Source organism: Eucyclogobius newberryi, unplaced genomic scaffold (genome assembly GCF_026437365.1).
Source record: "Eucyclogobius newberryi isolate DKJ021-1_F unplaced genomic scaffold, fEucNew1.0.hap1 SCAF_8, whole genome shotgun sequence".
Lineage (NCBI taxonomy): Eukaryota > Metazoa > Chordata > Actinopteri > Gobiiformes > Gobiidae > Eucyclogobius > Eucyclogobius newberryi.
The window spans coordinates 23,878,611-23,898,650 of record NW_027316500.1 but is presented as its reverse complement, the minus strand read 5'-3'; the positions used below and the strand labels follow the sequence as shown (position 1 = coordinate 23,898,650).

Here is a 20,040-nt window from a genome sequence, read left to right as displayed (position 1 = left end):
TATAATAACTACACTTATTCCTGCCCGAGTAAAGTATGAACAATGACTTATCCCATAGTGAACAAATAGTTTAATACAAATGAGTTGCGCTTAGTTACTATTTAACTAGTACTTTAACCCTAATTCCTGACCATAACACCAGACCAATAATTCATTATTAATTCTGAATCATGCTTCATAAACTAATTGTTCATTCTGAATTAAGTCTTTGTTCATGCTTTGCTACGGCAAATCAAGGTGTAGTCACTATAAAGTGATACCAAGTGGGAGTCTAAATTCTGATTTAATCTGTTTGTTATTGTCAGTTGTGGAAAAGTAGTTTGTTTGGGTTTCACTTTCCGAAAGACAATTCCAGTACATTCCAGAGTTAGTGCTAAACCGTTGGTTTAGGATTATCTTTGTTGACGTGTGGTTGGGGACAGCTAAAAAAAAAACTGCTCATAGTTGTATTTAGTTTGTTTCAAAGGTGCTGATTATCCCCTTTGACTGGTTTTCAGACATGTAACTTGTAACCTTCCTCTGCGTCACCAGGGCAAGTTACAGGTCAGATCTGTGGAGAGGCGAACCCAATCATAGCATTTTTGAGCAATAAAATCATGTACCTGAAAAAGTTTATTGTCAGTGGAACATTCCAAGCAAATATATTAAGTTTCTATGGAAACAAGCAGGTGATGCACCCTGTACAAATGTATATAGTGCACCTTTACAAATTAAATATATATATTCATATTCAAAAGGTACCACTTTTTAAGTAAACTTTAAGTGGCTTTAATGTGTGCACATTACATGTGACAGACATGTTTTGAACAAAAGAAAAAGTCACTGCCAACCAGTGAGGTGTGGTGAGGTTCAGGACCGGTGAGGCACGACTCTTTCAGAGTCAGATTTACAAACGCGAATGAACCCAAAAGAGCTCCTTAAGCAGGTCGTTCTGGACCAAAAAGAGGAGAAGCTGCAGGAGACTTGCATTCATTCCTCACTTTTTGTGTGCTATACAGTCCCACTAGATCCGCCCTTAGTCTCACAAAGTCAAAAAACCCTGCATATTTTGACAGGATCAAAATGTTGTGCAATCCACTAAAGTTTAAACCAAGGAAAGCTAGATCACCAAAATGATCAAACTTGACTTTAATCTGATCACTGATGTTATAAAAAATGTTAAAGAACCATTGCCTCCGTTCATCTCTGACATAACTCATCCCAAAACAAACTAGACTGAGAAATCTATAAGTTTAAAAAGTTTGAACCCAAAAACATTTCGGGGAACGGAAAGGGGGGTTATAATACATACTAGATGAAAAAATATTAATATATTTTTTATTTAATTTTAATTGTATTTATTTTTTAATTCCCCCCAAGATTGACAGATGAGGCACTGCCTCCCCTGCCTCCCCTGAATGCACATCACTGCTGCCAACATGGAGTTGATCTCTAAATACAAGAGGGCAGTGGAGGAGAGGGTCTGCCTGGCCCCTCACACGTCTGCCCCGGGTTTAGAACGAGTCACTACTTTGGCTTCTATATGTGCAATATGTGCTTTGTCCCTCCGCACACCTCTGTCCCTCTGCAGGCTTAAGCCCCTCCTTTGTCCCACCACACATCCTTCTCTCCTGGTTCCCTTCTCCCTTGTCTCCCCTTTTTGCATATGCAAAAGAATGCATGTGCATTCGATACCTTTCTGCTTTGATCCCATGGGCTTTTCATGTTAAAAATGAAACATAAACACAGAGGTACCAGTCAGCAATTCGCAGTAAGCAGTCCGTGGACCCACAGTGGTAAAAGTCATCCACAGTGACCGAGAAATAACGTGAGTGCATCTTCTCCTTGAAACACCGTATTTAACGCAGTGAAGCACCAATTCTACGCTGCCCCACTGCAGACAGGGGACTGACCTGCCGTGGCTGCTCAGGAGAGAGACAGAGGGAGAAGAGAGCACTGCTTCACAGCTTCATGCACCATCAAAGACAGTCACAGTCTGTGAATTACATTAAGAATAAATGTAGCCTATTTAAACTCTAATTATTACTATTATTTCAGGCTAATATTCAAATACAGTTGCCTTTTGTGTTGTTTTATTTGATCATACTCTGTAATCTCTCAAGGCTGTGGGGGGCCTGGATACTTTTTTAGGTCTTTGTTGATGCTTCATTACCACTATTGTAGTGTAGTTGTTATATCTAGAATAGGAAGTGTGTGAAATAAGAGTTTGAATCAAGGGAAAAATGAATCAAAATCCAATCTAAAGTGTATATATATATATATATATATATATATATATATATATATATATAGATTATATATTCTAAAAGCACGGATGTTTTAAAGATAAATAATTATTTTTTCAATGCTGTGTATGGTATGTTGAAGTAAACATAGATAAATATGCCTATGTTATCACACCAGAATGACTTTGGTGTGGCCCATTAAACATGCATGACGTGTGAGATGAAAGCCACATGTACACGCAGCAGCTGGGTCTGGTGCCACTCATCAAATGTTTAGTTTGTCATTGCTTTGATATTATTTATGATTCATGTGTAAAAAGACACTGATGTTATCTGTCAGGTCAGGTCAAGTGTTCTTTCTTATTTTCCAGGAATATGTGTAACATTTGCAGCTTTGAGAGAATCAATCAATACTATTTTTATTCAATATCTTAATCTGTTGCAATAAATCATATAGAGTATCACCGAATGTCTCTGTTACTGGGAGTGATGATCTGTACTGAGTCATACAATATTATTGTACAAACATAATATTAAAATTGTAATTATTCTAATTAGGCCTATTTTATACAAACACTAATTTACTCCAAACTGAACCAATTTCAGTATTTCCTATCAATGTTTAGAAAGGCCCGGCATCAGACTAAACTGTTTATAAAAGAAAACATTAAAAATAAGAATATTCTTGTTGTGATTGAATTGCATCATTGGTTTTAAGAAATGCATCTTAAATGAATCGGATCGCAGCAGTTCACCCTTCAACTGTGGATTAGGTTGTTATCAAAGTAATATTAGCCGTTGTAGTAGTAACTGTACAACATCATGGCATGATAGTTTAAAAAGTATCAGTACCTTCACTCGTATTCTCCATATATTACCCTTTTACATTTTGTGTTACAATTGTACTCTAAGCATTTACTTTTATACTATTTAAAAAGACTTGTCTTGCCTATACATTTTGCCCACATTTTAGAATACAGTGAGAGGGTTTTCAGATGTGCTGATTTAAAACCCTTTGTGGAATCTCGGTCCTGCTTTGGTCCCTTTTTATACATTTGTAAGGAGAAAAAACTCTCTAGGGATGCACACTACTACTACAGCTTCTACACCTCTTCTCCTTTCGCCTCAGGTCTTTCAAGGTCCCCCAGGACCCAAATCAGTTCAAGCAAGAGCGCGCTTCAAACCCGTATTACCAATCAGACAGTATGTGGAGTCTGCTGGGAGAAGAGGGCCACGGGATAAGATATGGACATGATTAGTGATCAGGAAAGTGTGATTTATCTTAATCAAGGGGTCATATTAAAAGACCTGCATGTGCTAATGAATATGAGTGGTTTTACAGGGAAGAGAGAAAGAGGGTTCAGTGGGTTTTTATCACATTGTGGGGACTAAAGTCTGTACACACCCTCACAATATGGGGACCTGCTTGCAGACAAAAACAGGTCTTCATGTTGTAAATGCTTTATTATTAGATTATCAACTTGTGTTAAAGTTCAGGTAAGGTTAAGATTCGAGTTTAGGTTGAGGTTAGGCAAGTAGTAACTATGGTTCAAGGCACTGTACCTGATTTTACTGTCTTTAAACCTGTTTTTTAAGGTTTTGCAGCGGTCGTCAAACTTAAGTTATGCATTCAGTCTATCCTAATTATTCACCACTTTTCACTTTCAAGGGCCAGAGCACAGAGAGTTTTGCCTTCACTGTTATTTCTGCTGCACACAGCGGTCTCAATTTGACCCCAATTGTGGCTTTTACTAAATACCCGTACCTGGGCAAGAGCGATTTTGCTCAAATATAAGGAATCAAACGCAGACACTTTAAAGGACACTTATTTTGCAACTTTGAAAAATATATAAATAAAATAAAAAAAATACTTTTAATCATCTTGTCACAGTGTTTTCTCATCAAAAACATACTCAGTTTTGTAGACATTATTCAGGTTCTAAAATCAAAGCAGAGGTTTTCAAGATAATGTTTAACGGTCAATAACAACACAAATAATGCATAAGATCTGTCCTTTAAGTTATTTATATTAACATGAATTATGGTAATGTCCCCAAGAAGCCTGACTTGTGCGTGAGATAGAGAGAGAAAGGCAGAGAAAGAATTAGAGAATTAGCGCTTTCTGGTTCTAAATGAACCTTTGAGTAGCTCTAAGTTCATATTAGCCTGCCTAATGGAGGACAGAGTAATGCGGTGTATGACAAGCTCCAGTGTTTACGTGGAACAGAAGTGATAGAAGTTTAATCAAGAGCATATGGCTGCCACTGCAGAGATAACGGGACCTTTCACTGCGTCAGTTCACTTCATTCAAGCACGACGCCGTCATAATGCCCTGAACATTCTGTAGTAGGTTTGTTCCTCAATAAATAGACATTGTGAGCATTGGTTGGAGAAGAATGAAGCGTAATTATCAGCAATAGTCGTGGTGTGATTGTACCGTAGTTGTAGTTTATTGTACAGTCAGCATTGTGTAGTCTCACTGCGAGTATTCACGGTAAAGTGCTCATCGTGGTGGTACAAAAAGGCAGTTCATTTACCTTGTGATACTGGATGTATACTGTACGTAGTAGTTGTACAAATCAAGCGATTAGAGCAGTCTTGTTTTACATTCGGTTGTAAAAGTAATCGACTTAGACCACCTTTATGGACGCACAGCTCAATTGCACAATAACACTTTCCTTTACACTCGTTCATTACATTGTTTCAACACCATTAATTACATAACAACGTGTAATGTCATTTAACCCTAACCAGCATGTACTACTATTACAGGTAACAACTTAGTACTACATGGTAACGTGTCATTTAAAAGTGTAAAAGAAATTTAATCGAGATCTTCATTTTGAAAAAGTGTGGATTTTGTGAAAGAAGGATAGATATATCGGTACATACTGTATATAAGTTTGGCTTTTGCTATACAAAGAGTAAAACTGGATGCAACTTTTTTTAAATTGCACTTAGAGCAGGATTACTATTGCAACAACACATCATCAGTAGGGTAAAACTAACCTGTCTCACGACTTATCTGATACTGCAACTTTTACAGTCAGTATGTCACCATGTACATTGATTTCCCAATGAGTTAAAACAAATATAACGAAACAAAACTTTTCCTCGCGCCGACCATCATTAGTGGCATGTACTTTGATTTTGCTTTGCTGTCACATTGATGTTGCTGGTGTCCTCTCCTCTCCTTCCTCCAGGGCACTCCGGCCAGCTTTGTGCGCTACACCGTGGACCACAAGCTCTCTCCGTACAGCGGCAGTATCTTTGATGTGGAGGAGCTAACAGGCCGGATCGTCACCAAAGTCAACCTGAACGAGCGGCCGAGCGTCACCTTCCAGGTCAGTGTGAGAGACGCAGGCCCAGAAAGTCTTTAGTTCATGTCGTAAATCTGAGTTATCCAGAAGCATGTAGGTGTCTGTCTGAAGCTATTCACCGCGACAACTCGAAAGTTTAGGAAAAAGTCACTTTGCAGTTTTGATTTGTTGTTTTTTATTTGAATATTAGTTATCTGAAGGTTTTATTATGTTTCCTTCGTACTTTTAGAATGGATTATCAAAATCAACTTTATTGTTCCAGAGGGAAATACAGTAGGATTAAGTGTAAGCAGCTTCAGAAACAAAATAGCGCAGTCGTATGAGACAAAAGTAGTGACAAACCCAGTACAACTAAAAACTAGTTGTTGTTTTTTTACCCATATTCATAATTAGAAGCCAGTAAGTTGCAATACTTTCTGTAGAATCCTTTCAATAACATTACTACTTTAACATGTTAAGCACTTTAAGCAAGATTTTTGTCTTATTATTGATTATTATTAGGGATGCACTATAATATTGGTTATCGCTAATTAGTGTATGATAATGGCAATTATCATTAGCTGACAATTAGATGATTGATTCAGATGATTCAGGTGCTTGCCCTCTCACTTTGGCCCCTGCTCCTGCCACACAGAGCAGGCAGTCAAAGGCAGAGAGCGGAGAAGAAAGGTTTTCAAAATTCAAGTTTCTTTTAAGCTTTGGAGGAAAGACATATTGTTGAAACCGCTCTGTACCAGCCCCACTCCACACAAAGGGGCTACATGGATCTCACAATAAAGCCAAGTCCATTTTTCCCGCTGCGACACTGTGTGAAAACACAAGGCAGCCCCCATGGGCAGTGCTGAATATGCTTGGCATGGACATTAACGGGGCTGGACTCTGTGAGGATCTTGTTGAACTGTAGTTCTCGACCGAACAAAAGGATGCTTAGTGCAGCAAGAGGAGTGCTGTTTGAGCCGCTGCAGTGATGACAGAGTTCTGTTTAGCTTGTGTTTTCTCTGCCCTACGCAGACAACCCAATGCTGCTCCGCTAATCTTATATTCATCATATTCACAATAAACAGTGGCCGGTTTGAGAGTCCCGCTCATGTTGGAGGAGCCGCTACAGTGGTGCAGGTCTCTTTCCCCAGCTCCAAAAGTATGCATAAAACACAAGTGAGGAAATGTTTTGTCTGAACTTTATCATGATTAAAAAAGCTAAATTCAAATGTATTTACAATATAGCAAGAGTAATTAATGTAGGCCTATATGAAATGAATGACTTCCATGTTTTTAAATTAAATACTTTTTAAGGCTTTATAACATTTATGTTCATATAGCTTGATTTAGTCACATTAAGAGATACTCTTTTTAAATCAGGTTCAAGTGTTTTTTCTGTATATACTTACTTTGGTTATTTGATTTGTAATCCAAAGTACTTCACACAACAACAAAAAATGCAAAAAATCTAGAAATAATTTGCTATTGATAACAGTGGAAAATCCCATTATCATGCATTACTTTGTCCATACATTTATGCCTTTGACAATTATTCATCAAAATGGCATAAAAGTTGCAAAAGTAGCTTTGCGATTTACAGACTTTTCCTCAAAGCTGTTTACTAAATACCTTTTTGGCTTTGGCTTCTTTGTTGCAGTTGTTCCTCTCACACTTGACTGGCTGCATCTCATAGCTCTACATAATTACTTTAGTGCCATATATAATAATTGTTGTCTGTGTCCTCCCAGTGCTGTCTGCCCACAGCCGTGTGCTGAATACAGCTTGCATTCTACTTTTTTGGAACCTGCTCTATTCTTTTCAAATTACAAGGTTTATCTCATCACCTTTGCCTTGGACCGAGCAAGAGAGAGCAAGTAAATTAGAAATGCATTACAGAAGTGTGTAGGTTTTGGCACCGTCCTCCTTCCATTATCATTGGAGTGTAGTTGGTTATAACATTCATTGAATATGTTCTATCATTGAACCCAATTCACAGCATCAAATATAAATATACAATGCAGCAACAAATACAAAATAAAGTTGGGAGCATATTAAATGGTGGTGACCAAAAACATTACACATTTTCATAGGTAAAAGCTTTACCTTCCTGTTATGCCACAATCTTGTCTCCATGGGAATGTTATGGCCCTGCCTTACATTTTCCACAGCATGGCATTAAACCACCAGGCAAAGTTATAGGTTAGATCTGTGGAGAGGTGTGGCCCGCTCACAGCAGGAATGCAAGTTTTGTATTTTGGAGAACTCAAACACATTTATTTAGTCCCTGAACTAATGTATTATTTACAAAGACTGTATTTGTGAAACGGTGCATTTCTGCCTTTAAATGTACAAGAGAATCTAAATAACTGGATAAAATACAAACATAAACATTTCACCACTGCAACTTTCTCTTTATTCATGTGTGGCCATCAATAAGACATATTGGTGTATTACTTTATTATGTTGACTATACACACAATAACTCTTATAGTAGAATAAAGAAACAACATTTTATCTCTCAAACATTTTCTTTTGAAATGGTCAACCTATACAACCTTCCACCCATTTACAACTACATTCTCAGGCCTAAACCAAAACAAAGAAATAGAGGGATAAAAACAGGGATAATCAGAGCATGCTAACATGAGTTAAATTACAATAATGCAAAAATAACACTCACATATAGAGTGGCTCTATAGACATAGACACTCCTGACTCTGGTTAGATAGTTTCACTGTAGTTGGCTCTATCCTTGTCAAAAACTAATCAATACTAAAACTAATATCAAAACTAGATACAGATTTGAACAAGAATGAATACAGAAATATTATATTAACAGGACCTTTTGTGACCTTTTGTGAATAGCTTGGAATGATTTTGAGCTTAATCAAGTATAAAAAGACCACAATGTTGAATAAAGTATGTAGTATTATTTTCTGTTGAGAATGTCAGACTATTGCGTAAAAAAGAGCATTTCTAATTATAATTTCGGTATTGAAACCTGTAACATGAATCAAGCCTTAGTATCGAGATGGAGTTTGATTTTAGTATCTTGACAACAATAGTTAGACCGATAGTGAATTGACGTATACTTAAAGCCTAGATATTAAACTCTTTAAACCTTTGTTTGGTTGACAGAATTCAAACTAACCTGGAGCGGGATTACACAGACATCTCAACCTATTTCAAGGTCAATTCAGCACAAGTTTTCATCATAATTACATACAATCACAGCCCGTAAAACCAGAAAGCATCTGTTCCTTGTAAATATTCGCGTTTTAATGAGGTTTGGCTTGTCTCCACTCCTTTGAATACATACCTCCACTCTGCGTCTTTCCTCTTCGCTCTGTCTTCTTATCCCATTCTTTTTTATCTCACTTCCTCTTTACCCCCCCTCCATCACTCGCTCTCTCCCCCGTTCCTCTCTCTGTTCAGTGAGCGCAGATCAATACCTTCATACCAGGGCTGAGCGAGAAGTGCGGGGGCTTTGCCAGATCTGCCACTGTCACTCTCCCTCTTAATTACCATGCCAAACACGGACGGACTTGGCAACCCCTGAAAGAAATACAGTCAGTGGTAAAACAGAAAAAATGAAACACAAGCTGATGTTTTGTTGCTTGTTTCCTTGTTACGCTGCAGCTGTATGTGATCGCCTTCGATGATGGGGAGCCGGTGAAGACCAATACGACTTTAGTGGAGATTACCGTTCTCCAGCCGTCCAGAATACCAATCTTTGCCCAGGAGGAGTACACGTAAGTCGGGTTGACACGCTGGGGGATGCAACTGTGCGATTCTGTAAACACACACACACAAAGCACACACAAAGCACACAAACACACACTAAAAGAATCCCACTAGAATCGGGCTGACAGGAGTGGAACAAGAGAGCTATTTTAACCAACAGGATTTATACAATGTTTTTTAATTTTTTTAGTATGACTTATGGTTTGGTGGAATATAGTAAATGGTAAATATTTATACAATGTTTTGCTTCACTCAAGTGTCATTTTGTGTAAAAAAAATTGAAAATAAAAGTACAACAAATGTAGGAATTAGCGCTCACTTGGAATCTGTCATCAACACTGACAATTTCATCCAAAATGCATGGACTATTTATGTATGCACTAGAAACACATTTTTCTGACAGTTTAAACATGAATTGACCTGGTCATTTGTTTTTATAGTCGTAACTATTGTGTCATTTAGGCAGGTTTTAGTCCATGTTAATGCTATGGTTGCTCGGTTGCTGCTGCCAATGTCCAACCAAAGTCAAACAATAACTTTGCACAAGTAAAAAAAATAAATAAATAAAACACATATTGATGTGATGAGATTTGACAAAATGGGGAAAAAAAATAAAGAATTGAATCATTTTATCAAGGAACTCAATAGGACTGAACTAGACTTCTGTGTCCCAGGTGTGTCTTCTACTTTCTAAAGGTCAAAATGAAAAACTCCTGTTTGTCAAATACTTGTTGCTCAGGAGGAAATAAGAAACAAAAGGTGAAAGGCTAAAATACAAATATTTTAAGGAAACAGCTTTAGTTTCTTTACTAAAGCACGTTCACAATGTGCATTCCAGTAGTCAGTGCTATGCAAATCTGTAGAAATAGCAAAATAAAGCATGTTTTTTCTTTACCAATGAGCAAATCTGATTATTTTTTTAAATAACAAAATGTGATGTTATTTATTGATGATTTATTTATTTATTCATCATAGCAGTCAGTGCAGTCACTTTATCAACTTTGACCAAATGTCCCAAAGGTTGATGGTTTAATCCCGTCTCTCTCCAGTGCGTGCAGCTGTTGTGTCCTTGGGCAAGACACTCAAACACCAACATCCAAGTATAATTAATAAAGTATTAAGTAATATAATTGAAATTTTATCTTGTTATTGTTATGTTAAGATATTTTTTGATTGAATTATCTTAATAGACTTAAACAAAATGTCTTGTACTTGCCTTTAACAACGTCCTTATTATCAAAAGTCTATTAACATCACAAATAATGTACAAAAAAGGAATTTATGAAGACTAAAGTGTTTCCAAATGTCTATTTAGCAGCAAAATAAGTACTAATTTACCATGAATGAACACTTAAATGTAATGCAAATAAGCAACTAGTTAGAAGTTAATGATTGTATCCTAAAATAAAGTGTCCAAGGACAAAAAATATGTAAAGATGTTTGGAATCTTAACTTCAAAGTGTAATACCAGACTTGGCAGGGTGAACACTATAATGAACACTAGGATCCCTGTTTAGTTTTATTCATCCTCTGTAAGTAAAGTAAATCTTTTAACTGAAATGTTCACAAGCTTCAACTGTTTGATTAAACCTTTTCCAAACACATTCGCGATTGTGCATATTCTTGGCGCTTTGAAATTGTCGCCAGTAAATTGTTTTGCATTCTGATTTCTCATCTTGTTTTTGCATGAGTAACACATTGTAATTAATGGATTCTGGAATAGATGCAGTTGATGTTGTAAACAGTCTATCCGCTCTATCTCGGGGTTTATGATTTTTATGATGTTATGACAAGAAAGAAAAACAGAAGATGGCGAGATTATACATTTTCAGAGCGTAAACTGTCCTGGTCGAGATAGAATGTGCGCCCTCTGACTGATTATTGCTCTGACTGAGGTAAATGCCAAGAAATCATGCAAAATTAAAACCCAAAATGGAATCGCGGACGTCTTATTAGAATGTTATTTTTCCCCCAGATCAATAAAGCTCAGCAAGACACTCCGGTGGCTTAAACTGTCTGGCACTTTCCACACTGTCGAAAGTGAAGCTGGTCTGGTTTTAAATGGATTGGTTTGCTTTAGCGTGCGACTGCCAGCGCTAACTGTAAGTGTTGGCAAACTTTGTGCACTTGGATTGGATATGCCTTTATGCGTTGGACTGGGGATGTAAGCTGTGCCCAATCCGTCTGCATTGAAGTCGAATATTTCCTTACGTGGCATCCTGACGTTTTTTTTATAGTATGTATAAATATTGCTGCTTGTACTGTAATACTGAATACTCATGGTGGAGTGTCTGCTACCGGCTTGTCTTTTAAGTCCAGATAAAGTCTATATGACAGGTTCTTGTGCTTTTCCAATTGGGATGTTGTTTGGTGAGTTAGTCCCTGGGGGTAAATCTTTATAGTTTTTCATCAGTCATGTTGCAATTTGACAAATAAAAGCTGAAAATGACAGGAAGTAGTGAGTTCTACAATAGAATCCCTCCTACACCTTTTTTCTTCAGTGATAAACTTTTTATTGTAGTATATTATAATCACAGGGATGAGGAGTACATTGCAGTACTCAATCATGATCAAAAGATAATTAATTCATGCTCTATACAGGTATATGTCCACATGCATACACATACATGAATACACCTACATGCATATATATAGATATATAACGATTGCACTTACACTTACACCTTTTTATGACAAGCATGTAATAAGCAACTTAAGCTGTAATTATTTGTCAAATCATAATCTGATTTTGTTCTGGTTGCTAAGTAACAGTTGTAGAATTACATTTCCCTATGTCATATGTGCTGGCCATGTCCAACCAGGAAGTGACGTTATAAACATCACCAAAATTGCCAAATTGGAGAAAAAGATGCTAAATGTTTGGTAAAATCTTAAATATAATCATGTTTCTTTTGTTTTACTGAACAGTGCAGTCTAATCTAATGTGTCATATGGGCTTTAAGTTTATTGAATTTAAATTATACATTACATTGTCTATACACTATCATTACAAAGTGTTATATGAAGCCCAAACTGTATGCTGATGCTTTAGCACATACACATGTGGAACTGTTTCATATTTACAGCTGCAAAACTCTCCTCCTTTCTCTCTCTCCCTCCTTCCCTCCCTCCTTCCCTCCCCCTCCCTCCCTCTTCTCCACAACAATGAATGAACCCCTACTTCCTCTAGCCCATCACGCTCCTCCACAGACCTCTCAACACAAATCACCTTCTCTAAACGTCCGCACAAGAGCCTGGAAGCTCCATCCACCAGGAGCCGTTAGTTATGGTGGCAATCAGGTGAAGCAATGTGCACCTCTCCTGCGTTCACAATTAAAACCCGTCAGCTTAATGATTTCTGCTGCTGCTTTATGCCCGGGCCCCTCCATCTGTTACAGGGAAATCAGGGCTCCCAGTCAGACATTGTTGGTGTAAACAAATGGCACATGTCAGAATGAGTGTAGCAGCTTGTCGCCAGTGTTGCATGGAATGTATGTGAAATGCTTGCATTATTGCGATCTGAATGGTATTATTGGTTTGCAGATGTTGCTTCAAGGCTGCAATATTTTGGTTCAAGGAAAGGACTGAATTATTTCTATTTTAAAGAAGTGTTTTTTTAATTTGTAAATCAAGCGTCTTTGACTTGCCCCCTCTCATTAAAAACTGTTTACAGCTTACTATCAGAAAGTGCAGTTCAGTGAAGTTGTATTCATCATTTTCAATTTGCAAGTAGAGAGATTTGAATAATTTTGCACTAATAAATGACTTTTTCTTGTTCATGAATATTTGCTTTTCAGTTATTCACAAAAGTGCCAGGCTTGTGCAGATCTACTTTGGGCTAGAACATGTCCAAACCAAGAGTCGGGTGCCAAACCTGGGCCCCAGATAATTATTTGTTGGCTTTCTGGTGAATTGGCCCAGATGATGATAGTTTTAATGATAAGTTTAGAGTCATAATTTTAAACGATTTGATGTGCTTCCAAGTCGGGTGGCCGCCGTAAATTGTAGTAGAAGTTGGACAAGTTGTGCAGTGTGGTGGGACACACTTGTATGGACATGTCTAATTTAACTTTATAGATAAAAAGGCAATTGCATTATATTTATTTAATTTATTATTATTATTATTTTTTTTTTTTTTTTTTCAAGGAATATTTATTATTTGAGTCGACTTTATTTTTTCCCAACTGGCATCAATGAAAAAAGTGGGATTTTTTTATTTTTTTTTAAGTGGGACGTTGCCTGGGCCACATCAAAACAAATTGGCTGATTATGAGGAAAAAACACATTGAAATGAATATCACAGGGACTGAAAAACATTGTGGATTTCTGCCGAATGAATGAAGGAAGCATAACCTTTGTTTCATCTAGTTTGATTTAGTTAAATAAATAATAACGACCTTGCATGACTGAAATAAAAGCATCTGAATGAACGGTTCTGTTTGCGTTTGACACAACGTGTGACGGGCGGAGTGGTGACCAGACTCTCTCTTTGTACAGAACTGAAGAACAGGGACAGAGGTCTACAGAGGGACAGATGGTCACACTAGTCCCACGCCTGAATAAACATATGACTCAGTCAAACTTCTGCTAAATTCACTTATTTGACTGATTTATTGCATTGCAAGTTGAGATGCCATAAATCAGTCAAGAGTTTGTTCCTCTGCTTTGTCTACTTTTCAATATGTGTCGATGAGAAATGAGAAAAAAGAAAAGAGAAAACTTGTATGCATATATACATATTTACATACACACCAACACGTGTACATACTGTAAATTGTTTGCATACATACACATATATACATATCGATACATACACACATTTATACTGTTCTTGTGATTTTGGCAGAAATAAATTAAATTGAATTTAAAATGTAATTAAAACTAATTTGTAGAAATAGTCCAATAATTCAATATTTAACCTGAACCTGGGGAACACTCTGGATGCAGGTGCTCTTGGGACTGGATGAATATTTATTTCCCCAGTGCACCGGGCCGGCAGATTGTAGAGCTACAATCTAACACTGTCCCACTGTGTCTCCGGCTCTCCCCGTGGACTGACTGAGGACGCCGCATTGGCATCGGAAACCTTCAGCTCAAGCACTTTTTCCCCTCCTTATCTCCAAGACAACGCTTTCTCTAAATCTCCTACTCGAAACACTGGAGACTAGCCTCAACACTTCTCTTCTTCCTCTGTTCACCACCACATCCCGAGAGTTTGTCTTTGCAGATAATATCGCTCAGTCAGTTTGTTTTCAGTTTTTCGGGAATAGACAGGGCAGCTTAGATTTTGAACGTGTGGTTTACTTACATTTGTTGTTTTGGGGATATCTTAAAACTTCTTCTGTAGTTTACCAGACTAGTTTTTCATTGTGTATTGTTTTCATATACAAATAATTCATGTAATGTGTAAAAATGTCCAGAATTGGACATAATTAGGGCATATGAATCTGAAAAATGGACAGAACGCAGTTTAAATGTCTTGCTCTATTTTATTGACATATGAGATATAAAAAATGACCAATGAGGGATTACATCGAATTAAAACTTGAATAAATCAGGCTTAGAATTATCATCAAATCCTTCTATAAGATCTGTCAAAGACTTAAGTCGAAGACTGTAAAGTTTGGTGTGTGGGTGCTGCATTAAGGGCTGCTCTTTATGTCTTTATGTGGGAAAAATATGGATGCAAGTAGATTAAATTAAATTATAAAACATATTTAGGTGCAGATTGGACAATTTAGTTGTTTCCATGTAAAAGTTCTTATGTTGAGAGAGAAAAATAAATTAAAAAAACTAACCCTTTAATCAAGTAGTTTCCGCCCAACAACAACAGCAATAACACCTGACACATAGTTATCACTTTATTAGGCATTTTGTTACTGATAAATTACACCAATATATTAATACTGCTATGATTCATATTCAGTTTACAGTATTCATGCTACGCCAATATGGCCATATGAGGGCGTTCTTTTTTTACTTACTTACTTTTCATTCACCAAACCGTAAAATATTATCAAATAGCTGATTTATTTTTTTTGACTCACTTAGGACATCTATCTCCCATAATTAATTGCACATTATGCTGTTTCGTTTACTCATATAGTGCTGACTTGTGTAACATTTGTGAAAGGTTAGCTTGTTTACTGACGAAGGAGAAGTTCATTTGAGAGCGAAATGCCACCCCATTATTTTGCTCTTTGGGGGCTTGTGTTGTTGCAGACAGCAGATGTTGTGCCATACCTGTCATATTAATATGCAGCGTGGCAATCCTCTGAGGAGAGCTCCAACCACCGTGTTAAGTGACGTGCTTAGTCACTGTTAGCTCTGCAAACACAATATTAACAGCATATTGCCACTTCTTGCAGCTAGTCTCCCTAATTTTGTGATTAGCGTCGTAATCCCCCAATATGTGGTAAATATTTATTCGCTGTAAAGTTAAGCCTGCTATTAAAAACGCAATTATGACATTTCTTCCTCAGTTTATTGTCAAAAAATTAAGTACCGTATTTTCCGGACTATAAGTTGCACCTTTTTCATACTTTTGGCTGAGGTGTGACTTGTACTTGTACTTATACTCTGGAGTGACTTATATGTGATATTATTTGTTATTTTCACACTTGCAAACGTATTTCAAACTCCGGTGCAACTTATACATGTTTTTTTCTTCTCTATATGGATTTTTTGGCTGGTGCGACTTATACTCCAGAAAATACGGTACACATATTTTTTCAAATCCTGTTTTATGGAACATTTTAGGACTTTAGGAAAAGGTGTAATATTTAGCACATTTTTCATCATTCTGATTTTTTTATTTTTTTTTTACCACATCCATTATGGAAAATACCCTTGGAACATCGTTTGAACTGGTAATTCCTACTTTCAAACACTAATAGGGTCAGAGTTTGTATACCCTACATAATATATAGATTTTTATAAAATACTTAAACGCTTTAAAGAAATGTTCATACATAATAGACCATGTACGCCACCAGTTTTTAGCTCATTACCAGGCCTAAAGTGGTTTTCAATTACAGCTAAATGTTAATGGCTCGCACAAATGTCATGTTCTTTGAGGTTTCCAGTCCGTCCAGCCTGCCTGTATAAAAACCTAGTGAATGTCCAGCATGATTTAATGGCATCACTCATCTGAATCACAAATGTGCCGTCTCGGAAATAGATTTGTATAATGTAGATGTAGCATCACTCAGGAGGGACTCTGCAACCTTGAGCAATCATGAACGAGCCGTAAATTACTAGAATAAACCAGACGAGATAGTGTACCGCCGTATAAGTGAACTCTGCTCAAACTGACAACCTTAAAAGCACCCATATTATATCTTATCAGGCTTTTTAAAATATCTTTGAATAGGATGTAATGTTTTATAGTGCTAATAGTGTATATATGCAGAAGAGCTTGCAGCACAGCTATTAGCAACATTACTATTTAACTCCAATAGATAAACTGCCCTTAGTGAATGCAAAGGTACCTATTTTTCACTGTTTTGAAACTACTTAATTTATGTATAAATATGAAAAAAACTATGTATCTGCACTGGGGCAAAACAGATTTTACATTATTACATGCAAAAAATCAGATACAACAGCGAGTTCAGCTTTTCACTTTTCAAAACAGTAAAAATCACGTACAGCACCTTTTAATGGTCTCTATACACGCTAGTTTCTACACCAAATTTGCAAAGATCACATGGAGGATTGTCGCCTACGCAGACACGGGGAAAACACGCAGTCTGCACAGAAATCGAATCACTCTGCCACTGTATTGAACACATCCAGTGAAGAGCATTTGCAAACGCACTGTGTCACTTCAAGTACAGTATGTTTTCTGGCACAAACATCATTAATACACGCTTAAAATCTGCAAAATGTCATATTAACTGAAGGTAAACAAACACATTCATATCACATTTCTGCCATGGCTCTCATTCTCGCACAATTAAGCAGATGACATGCTTTCATCACACACACTTCTTATAATGCGCATGGCATTTGAACAGATGTTGTTTTGTTGAACATATACAAGTGTTAGCACAGCCTACTCGAGCAAACATGTTGGCACTCCATCAAGACTACACTTACTTACTAATAGCTTGTCTTCACTGTTATCCTTCAAACCGGCACTCAAGATCTGAGGAAGGCCAACTCATTCATACATCAGAAAAGGAAATTGATTTTTTGTATTTTTAGTCCTAGGTTGAAATGTGTCGACCATCCAAGCCCCTGGAGCGCTCTGACCTTTCACTCGTCTGCACTAAGTAGGCAGACCTCACTCACCGTACGCAGACCAAATATCACAGAAAGGTCGGTGCTGGACGGAATGTGTAGGAAGAGGAGCGTGTCATCTGCCCATTAGGGTATACTCTACTGTATGATTATTAGCATCCATATGTAGTTGATGCAAGACAAACAAACGTATCCAGAATATTCCGATTTTGTGATTTTTTTTTTTTCTTTCTTGTTTGCTCTTGATTGAGATGCATATTGATGGACAAAATGTTGAATTATCACAAAATGATTCAACATTATTTCTGAGGGCAAATATATTCAACTCCAAATTGTATGTGTGATAGTTTTGTTTGCTTGCAGTTTTCTCTGGGAATTGTCAGTCAATCATATATGGATCTGGTATAACTGACGTACCAACCGAGTACATTTACACCGCCACGAAAAAATCAGACAGAATAACCAAATTACCCAATAATTGAATCAGATGTTTGTGTTCAAAATCACCTGATGACATTATTTCAGTTAATCTGTGGATTTTTTTGAGTGTTGGATTTCAGACAAAGACACTTTTTTTTTTTTTTCAATCTTTAACATTTTTGCCTTTAATTTTTGTCTTTGTCACGTTAGTTTGCCCTTTTGTGCATAATTGGTAACACTTTAAAATAGGGTTCCTAGGTTAACATTTGATAAGGCTTTAATATGTGTTTATTTGCTTGTAAAACAAAGTATTGCTTTTTAAAGCATTATGAATAACTAACCTTATTTTAAAATCTTACCGCATAATAGTCCATATCAAGACCTGCAGTGAAGTGTGGACCATCAGAAATACATCAGATTACTCACATCAAATGTTTACATGACATTTGAATAATCTCATCCAGAAATCAGATGGCGATAAAATGCATATAATATATCAAATTTCAGCAATATCAATATCTTGCTGTCTGCTAAATTAGCCCCTCGACGGTGAGAGCAAGCGCCCCGTGCCAAACCATTATCGCCAGGTGGAGAGAATCATCAGCGGGAGCGCATGCCAAAAACACCTTATCTCGTCAGCCAAATATATGCACTTCCATCCTCAGAATCATAGCCTGCCACACTCCCACCGCTAGCAGCCCTTTGCCAAAACTCTTGTACTGTGTCTGCACATATCAAAGCGCTCTATGGGGTCAGCTCTAAGAACTTTTTACTGCTGTTGCTATTGCCCGCAGAACACAATGAGGTGTTAATTATGCATGCACACATTTCCGTGACAATACGAGTCAATTTTGTGCCTCCCATTAATGTTGCACCACATGGATAATTGCAAACACTAGACAGAGGAGTCAAAAAGGCTTTCGTTTGCTGCTGACAGTCGCAGTGTTGCTAATTTGGCTGCAGCGTGTGGGTGGGTCAGGTGCTGAGACTGGGGGAACACAATCATTTGGTCAAGGATGGTGATTTGACATCGCTGCGGCGGAATCTCACATGGGCAGTGAGTTTGGGCCACACGAGGCGATGAGCAGAGTCCAAATACTGGCAAGAGCATATGCTAAATGAGGCAGTGTTGTTAGTTTACTATAAAATGAATGAATGATTCAAGTAAATGAATAAATACTTTGGGAAGCAGCAGGGAGAATATTGGAAATGGACATCACACGATTTTTATATTATTTTAAAGGTTCGTTAGTGTGCTGCCCGGTGGTTGAGTTGGTGGCGACAGCACACATGCCAGGCTCCAATCTGACAATTGACTCCATGTCTATCCCCATTCCACGCTCAACTGTCCTGTCTAATGAAGCCTACGGGTCAGAAAATCATAAAATAAAAGAATACAAATCCATAACCATTAGGTATGCATTTATAAACAGTTATTTGCCATGACTATTTGTATTTGGTTTAGAAATACCTTTTAACTATTAATAACCCATGAACAAAACCCCATTTACGTGTTAATGAGCCTTGTAGAAACTGTTATTCCTTATTCACAGATTCACGCAGCCTTGTAGGACCGACTTTAGCTATGAATACAGCGCGTATTTGCTGTGGCGTTATTTCAAAACGCTTCTGCAGTGTCAAAAGATTGATTTCCATCCAGTGTTCATTTTTAACCAAGCTCTTACATTGATAATGGGAAAGAGTGACCACTGCACAAAGCAGCGTTCACACCGCTGCGTCCAAATTCACGCCGAACGCCCGAGTTGGACCCTAATACGTGAGAGAAGAGTCGGCTGTGATCCTACTTGTTTGTCTCAGAGCCCTGTAGACGTACAGGTCCAGCAGAGATGGAAGTCTGCAGCCAATCACCTTCTCAGGAGGCGCGTCCAGGGCATCCCTTCAAATGTACAGGTGCGTGTCCAGTGGGAGCTTACCATCAGCTCCCTCATCAAGAAGGCCCTGCAGAGGATGTACTTCCTGCAGCAGTTGAGGAAAGCCAAGCTGCCAGCAGAGGTGATGGTGCAGTTCTACACGGCCATCATCGAGTCTATCCTCACCTCCTCCATCACCTCCTCCATCACCGTGTGGTACGCTGGAGCCACAGCCAG

General features: G+C 37.6%; 1 protein-coding gene across 1 annotated transcript in view; it reads left to right on the top strand.

Moving 5' to 3' along the window:
- The window catches only part of LOC140351528 (protocadherin-15-like), a 315,578-nt gene that overhangs the window by 210,601 nt on the left and 84,937 nt on the right, over positions 1 to 20,040 (top strand). The window contains exons 23-24 of the mRNA XM_072437379.1: positions 5,429 to 5,569; positions 9,164 to 9,276. Coding sequence (XP_072293480.1) covers positions 5,429 to 5,569; positions 9,164 to 9,276 — 254 coding nt within the window. The remainder of the gene's footprint in view (positions 1 to 5,428; positions 5,570 to 9,163; positions 9,277 to 20,040) is intronic.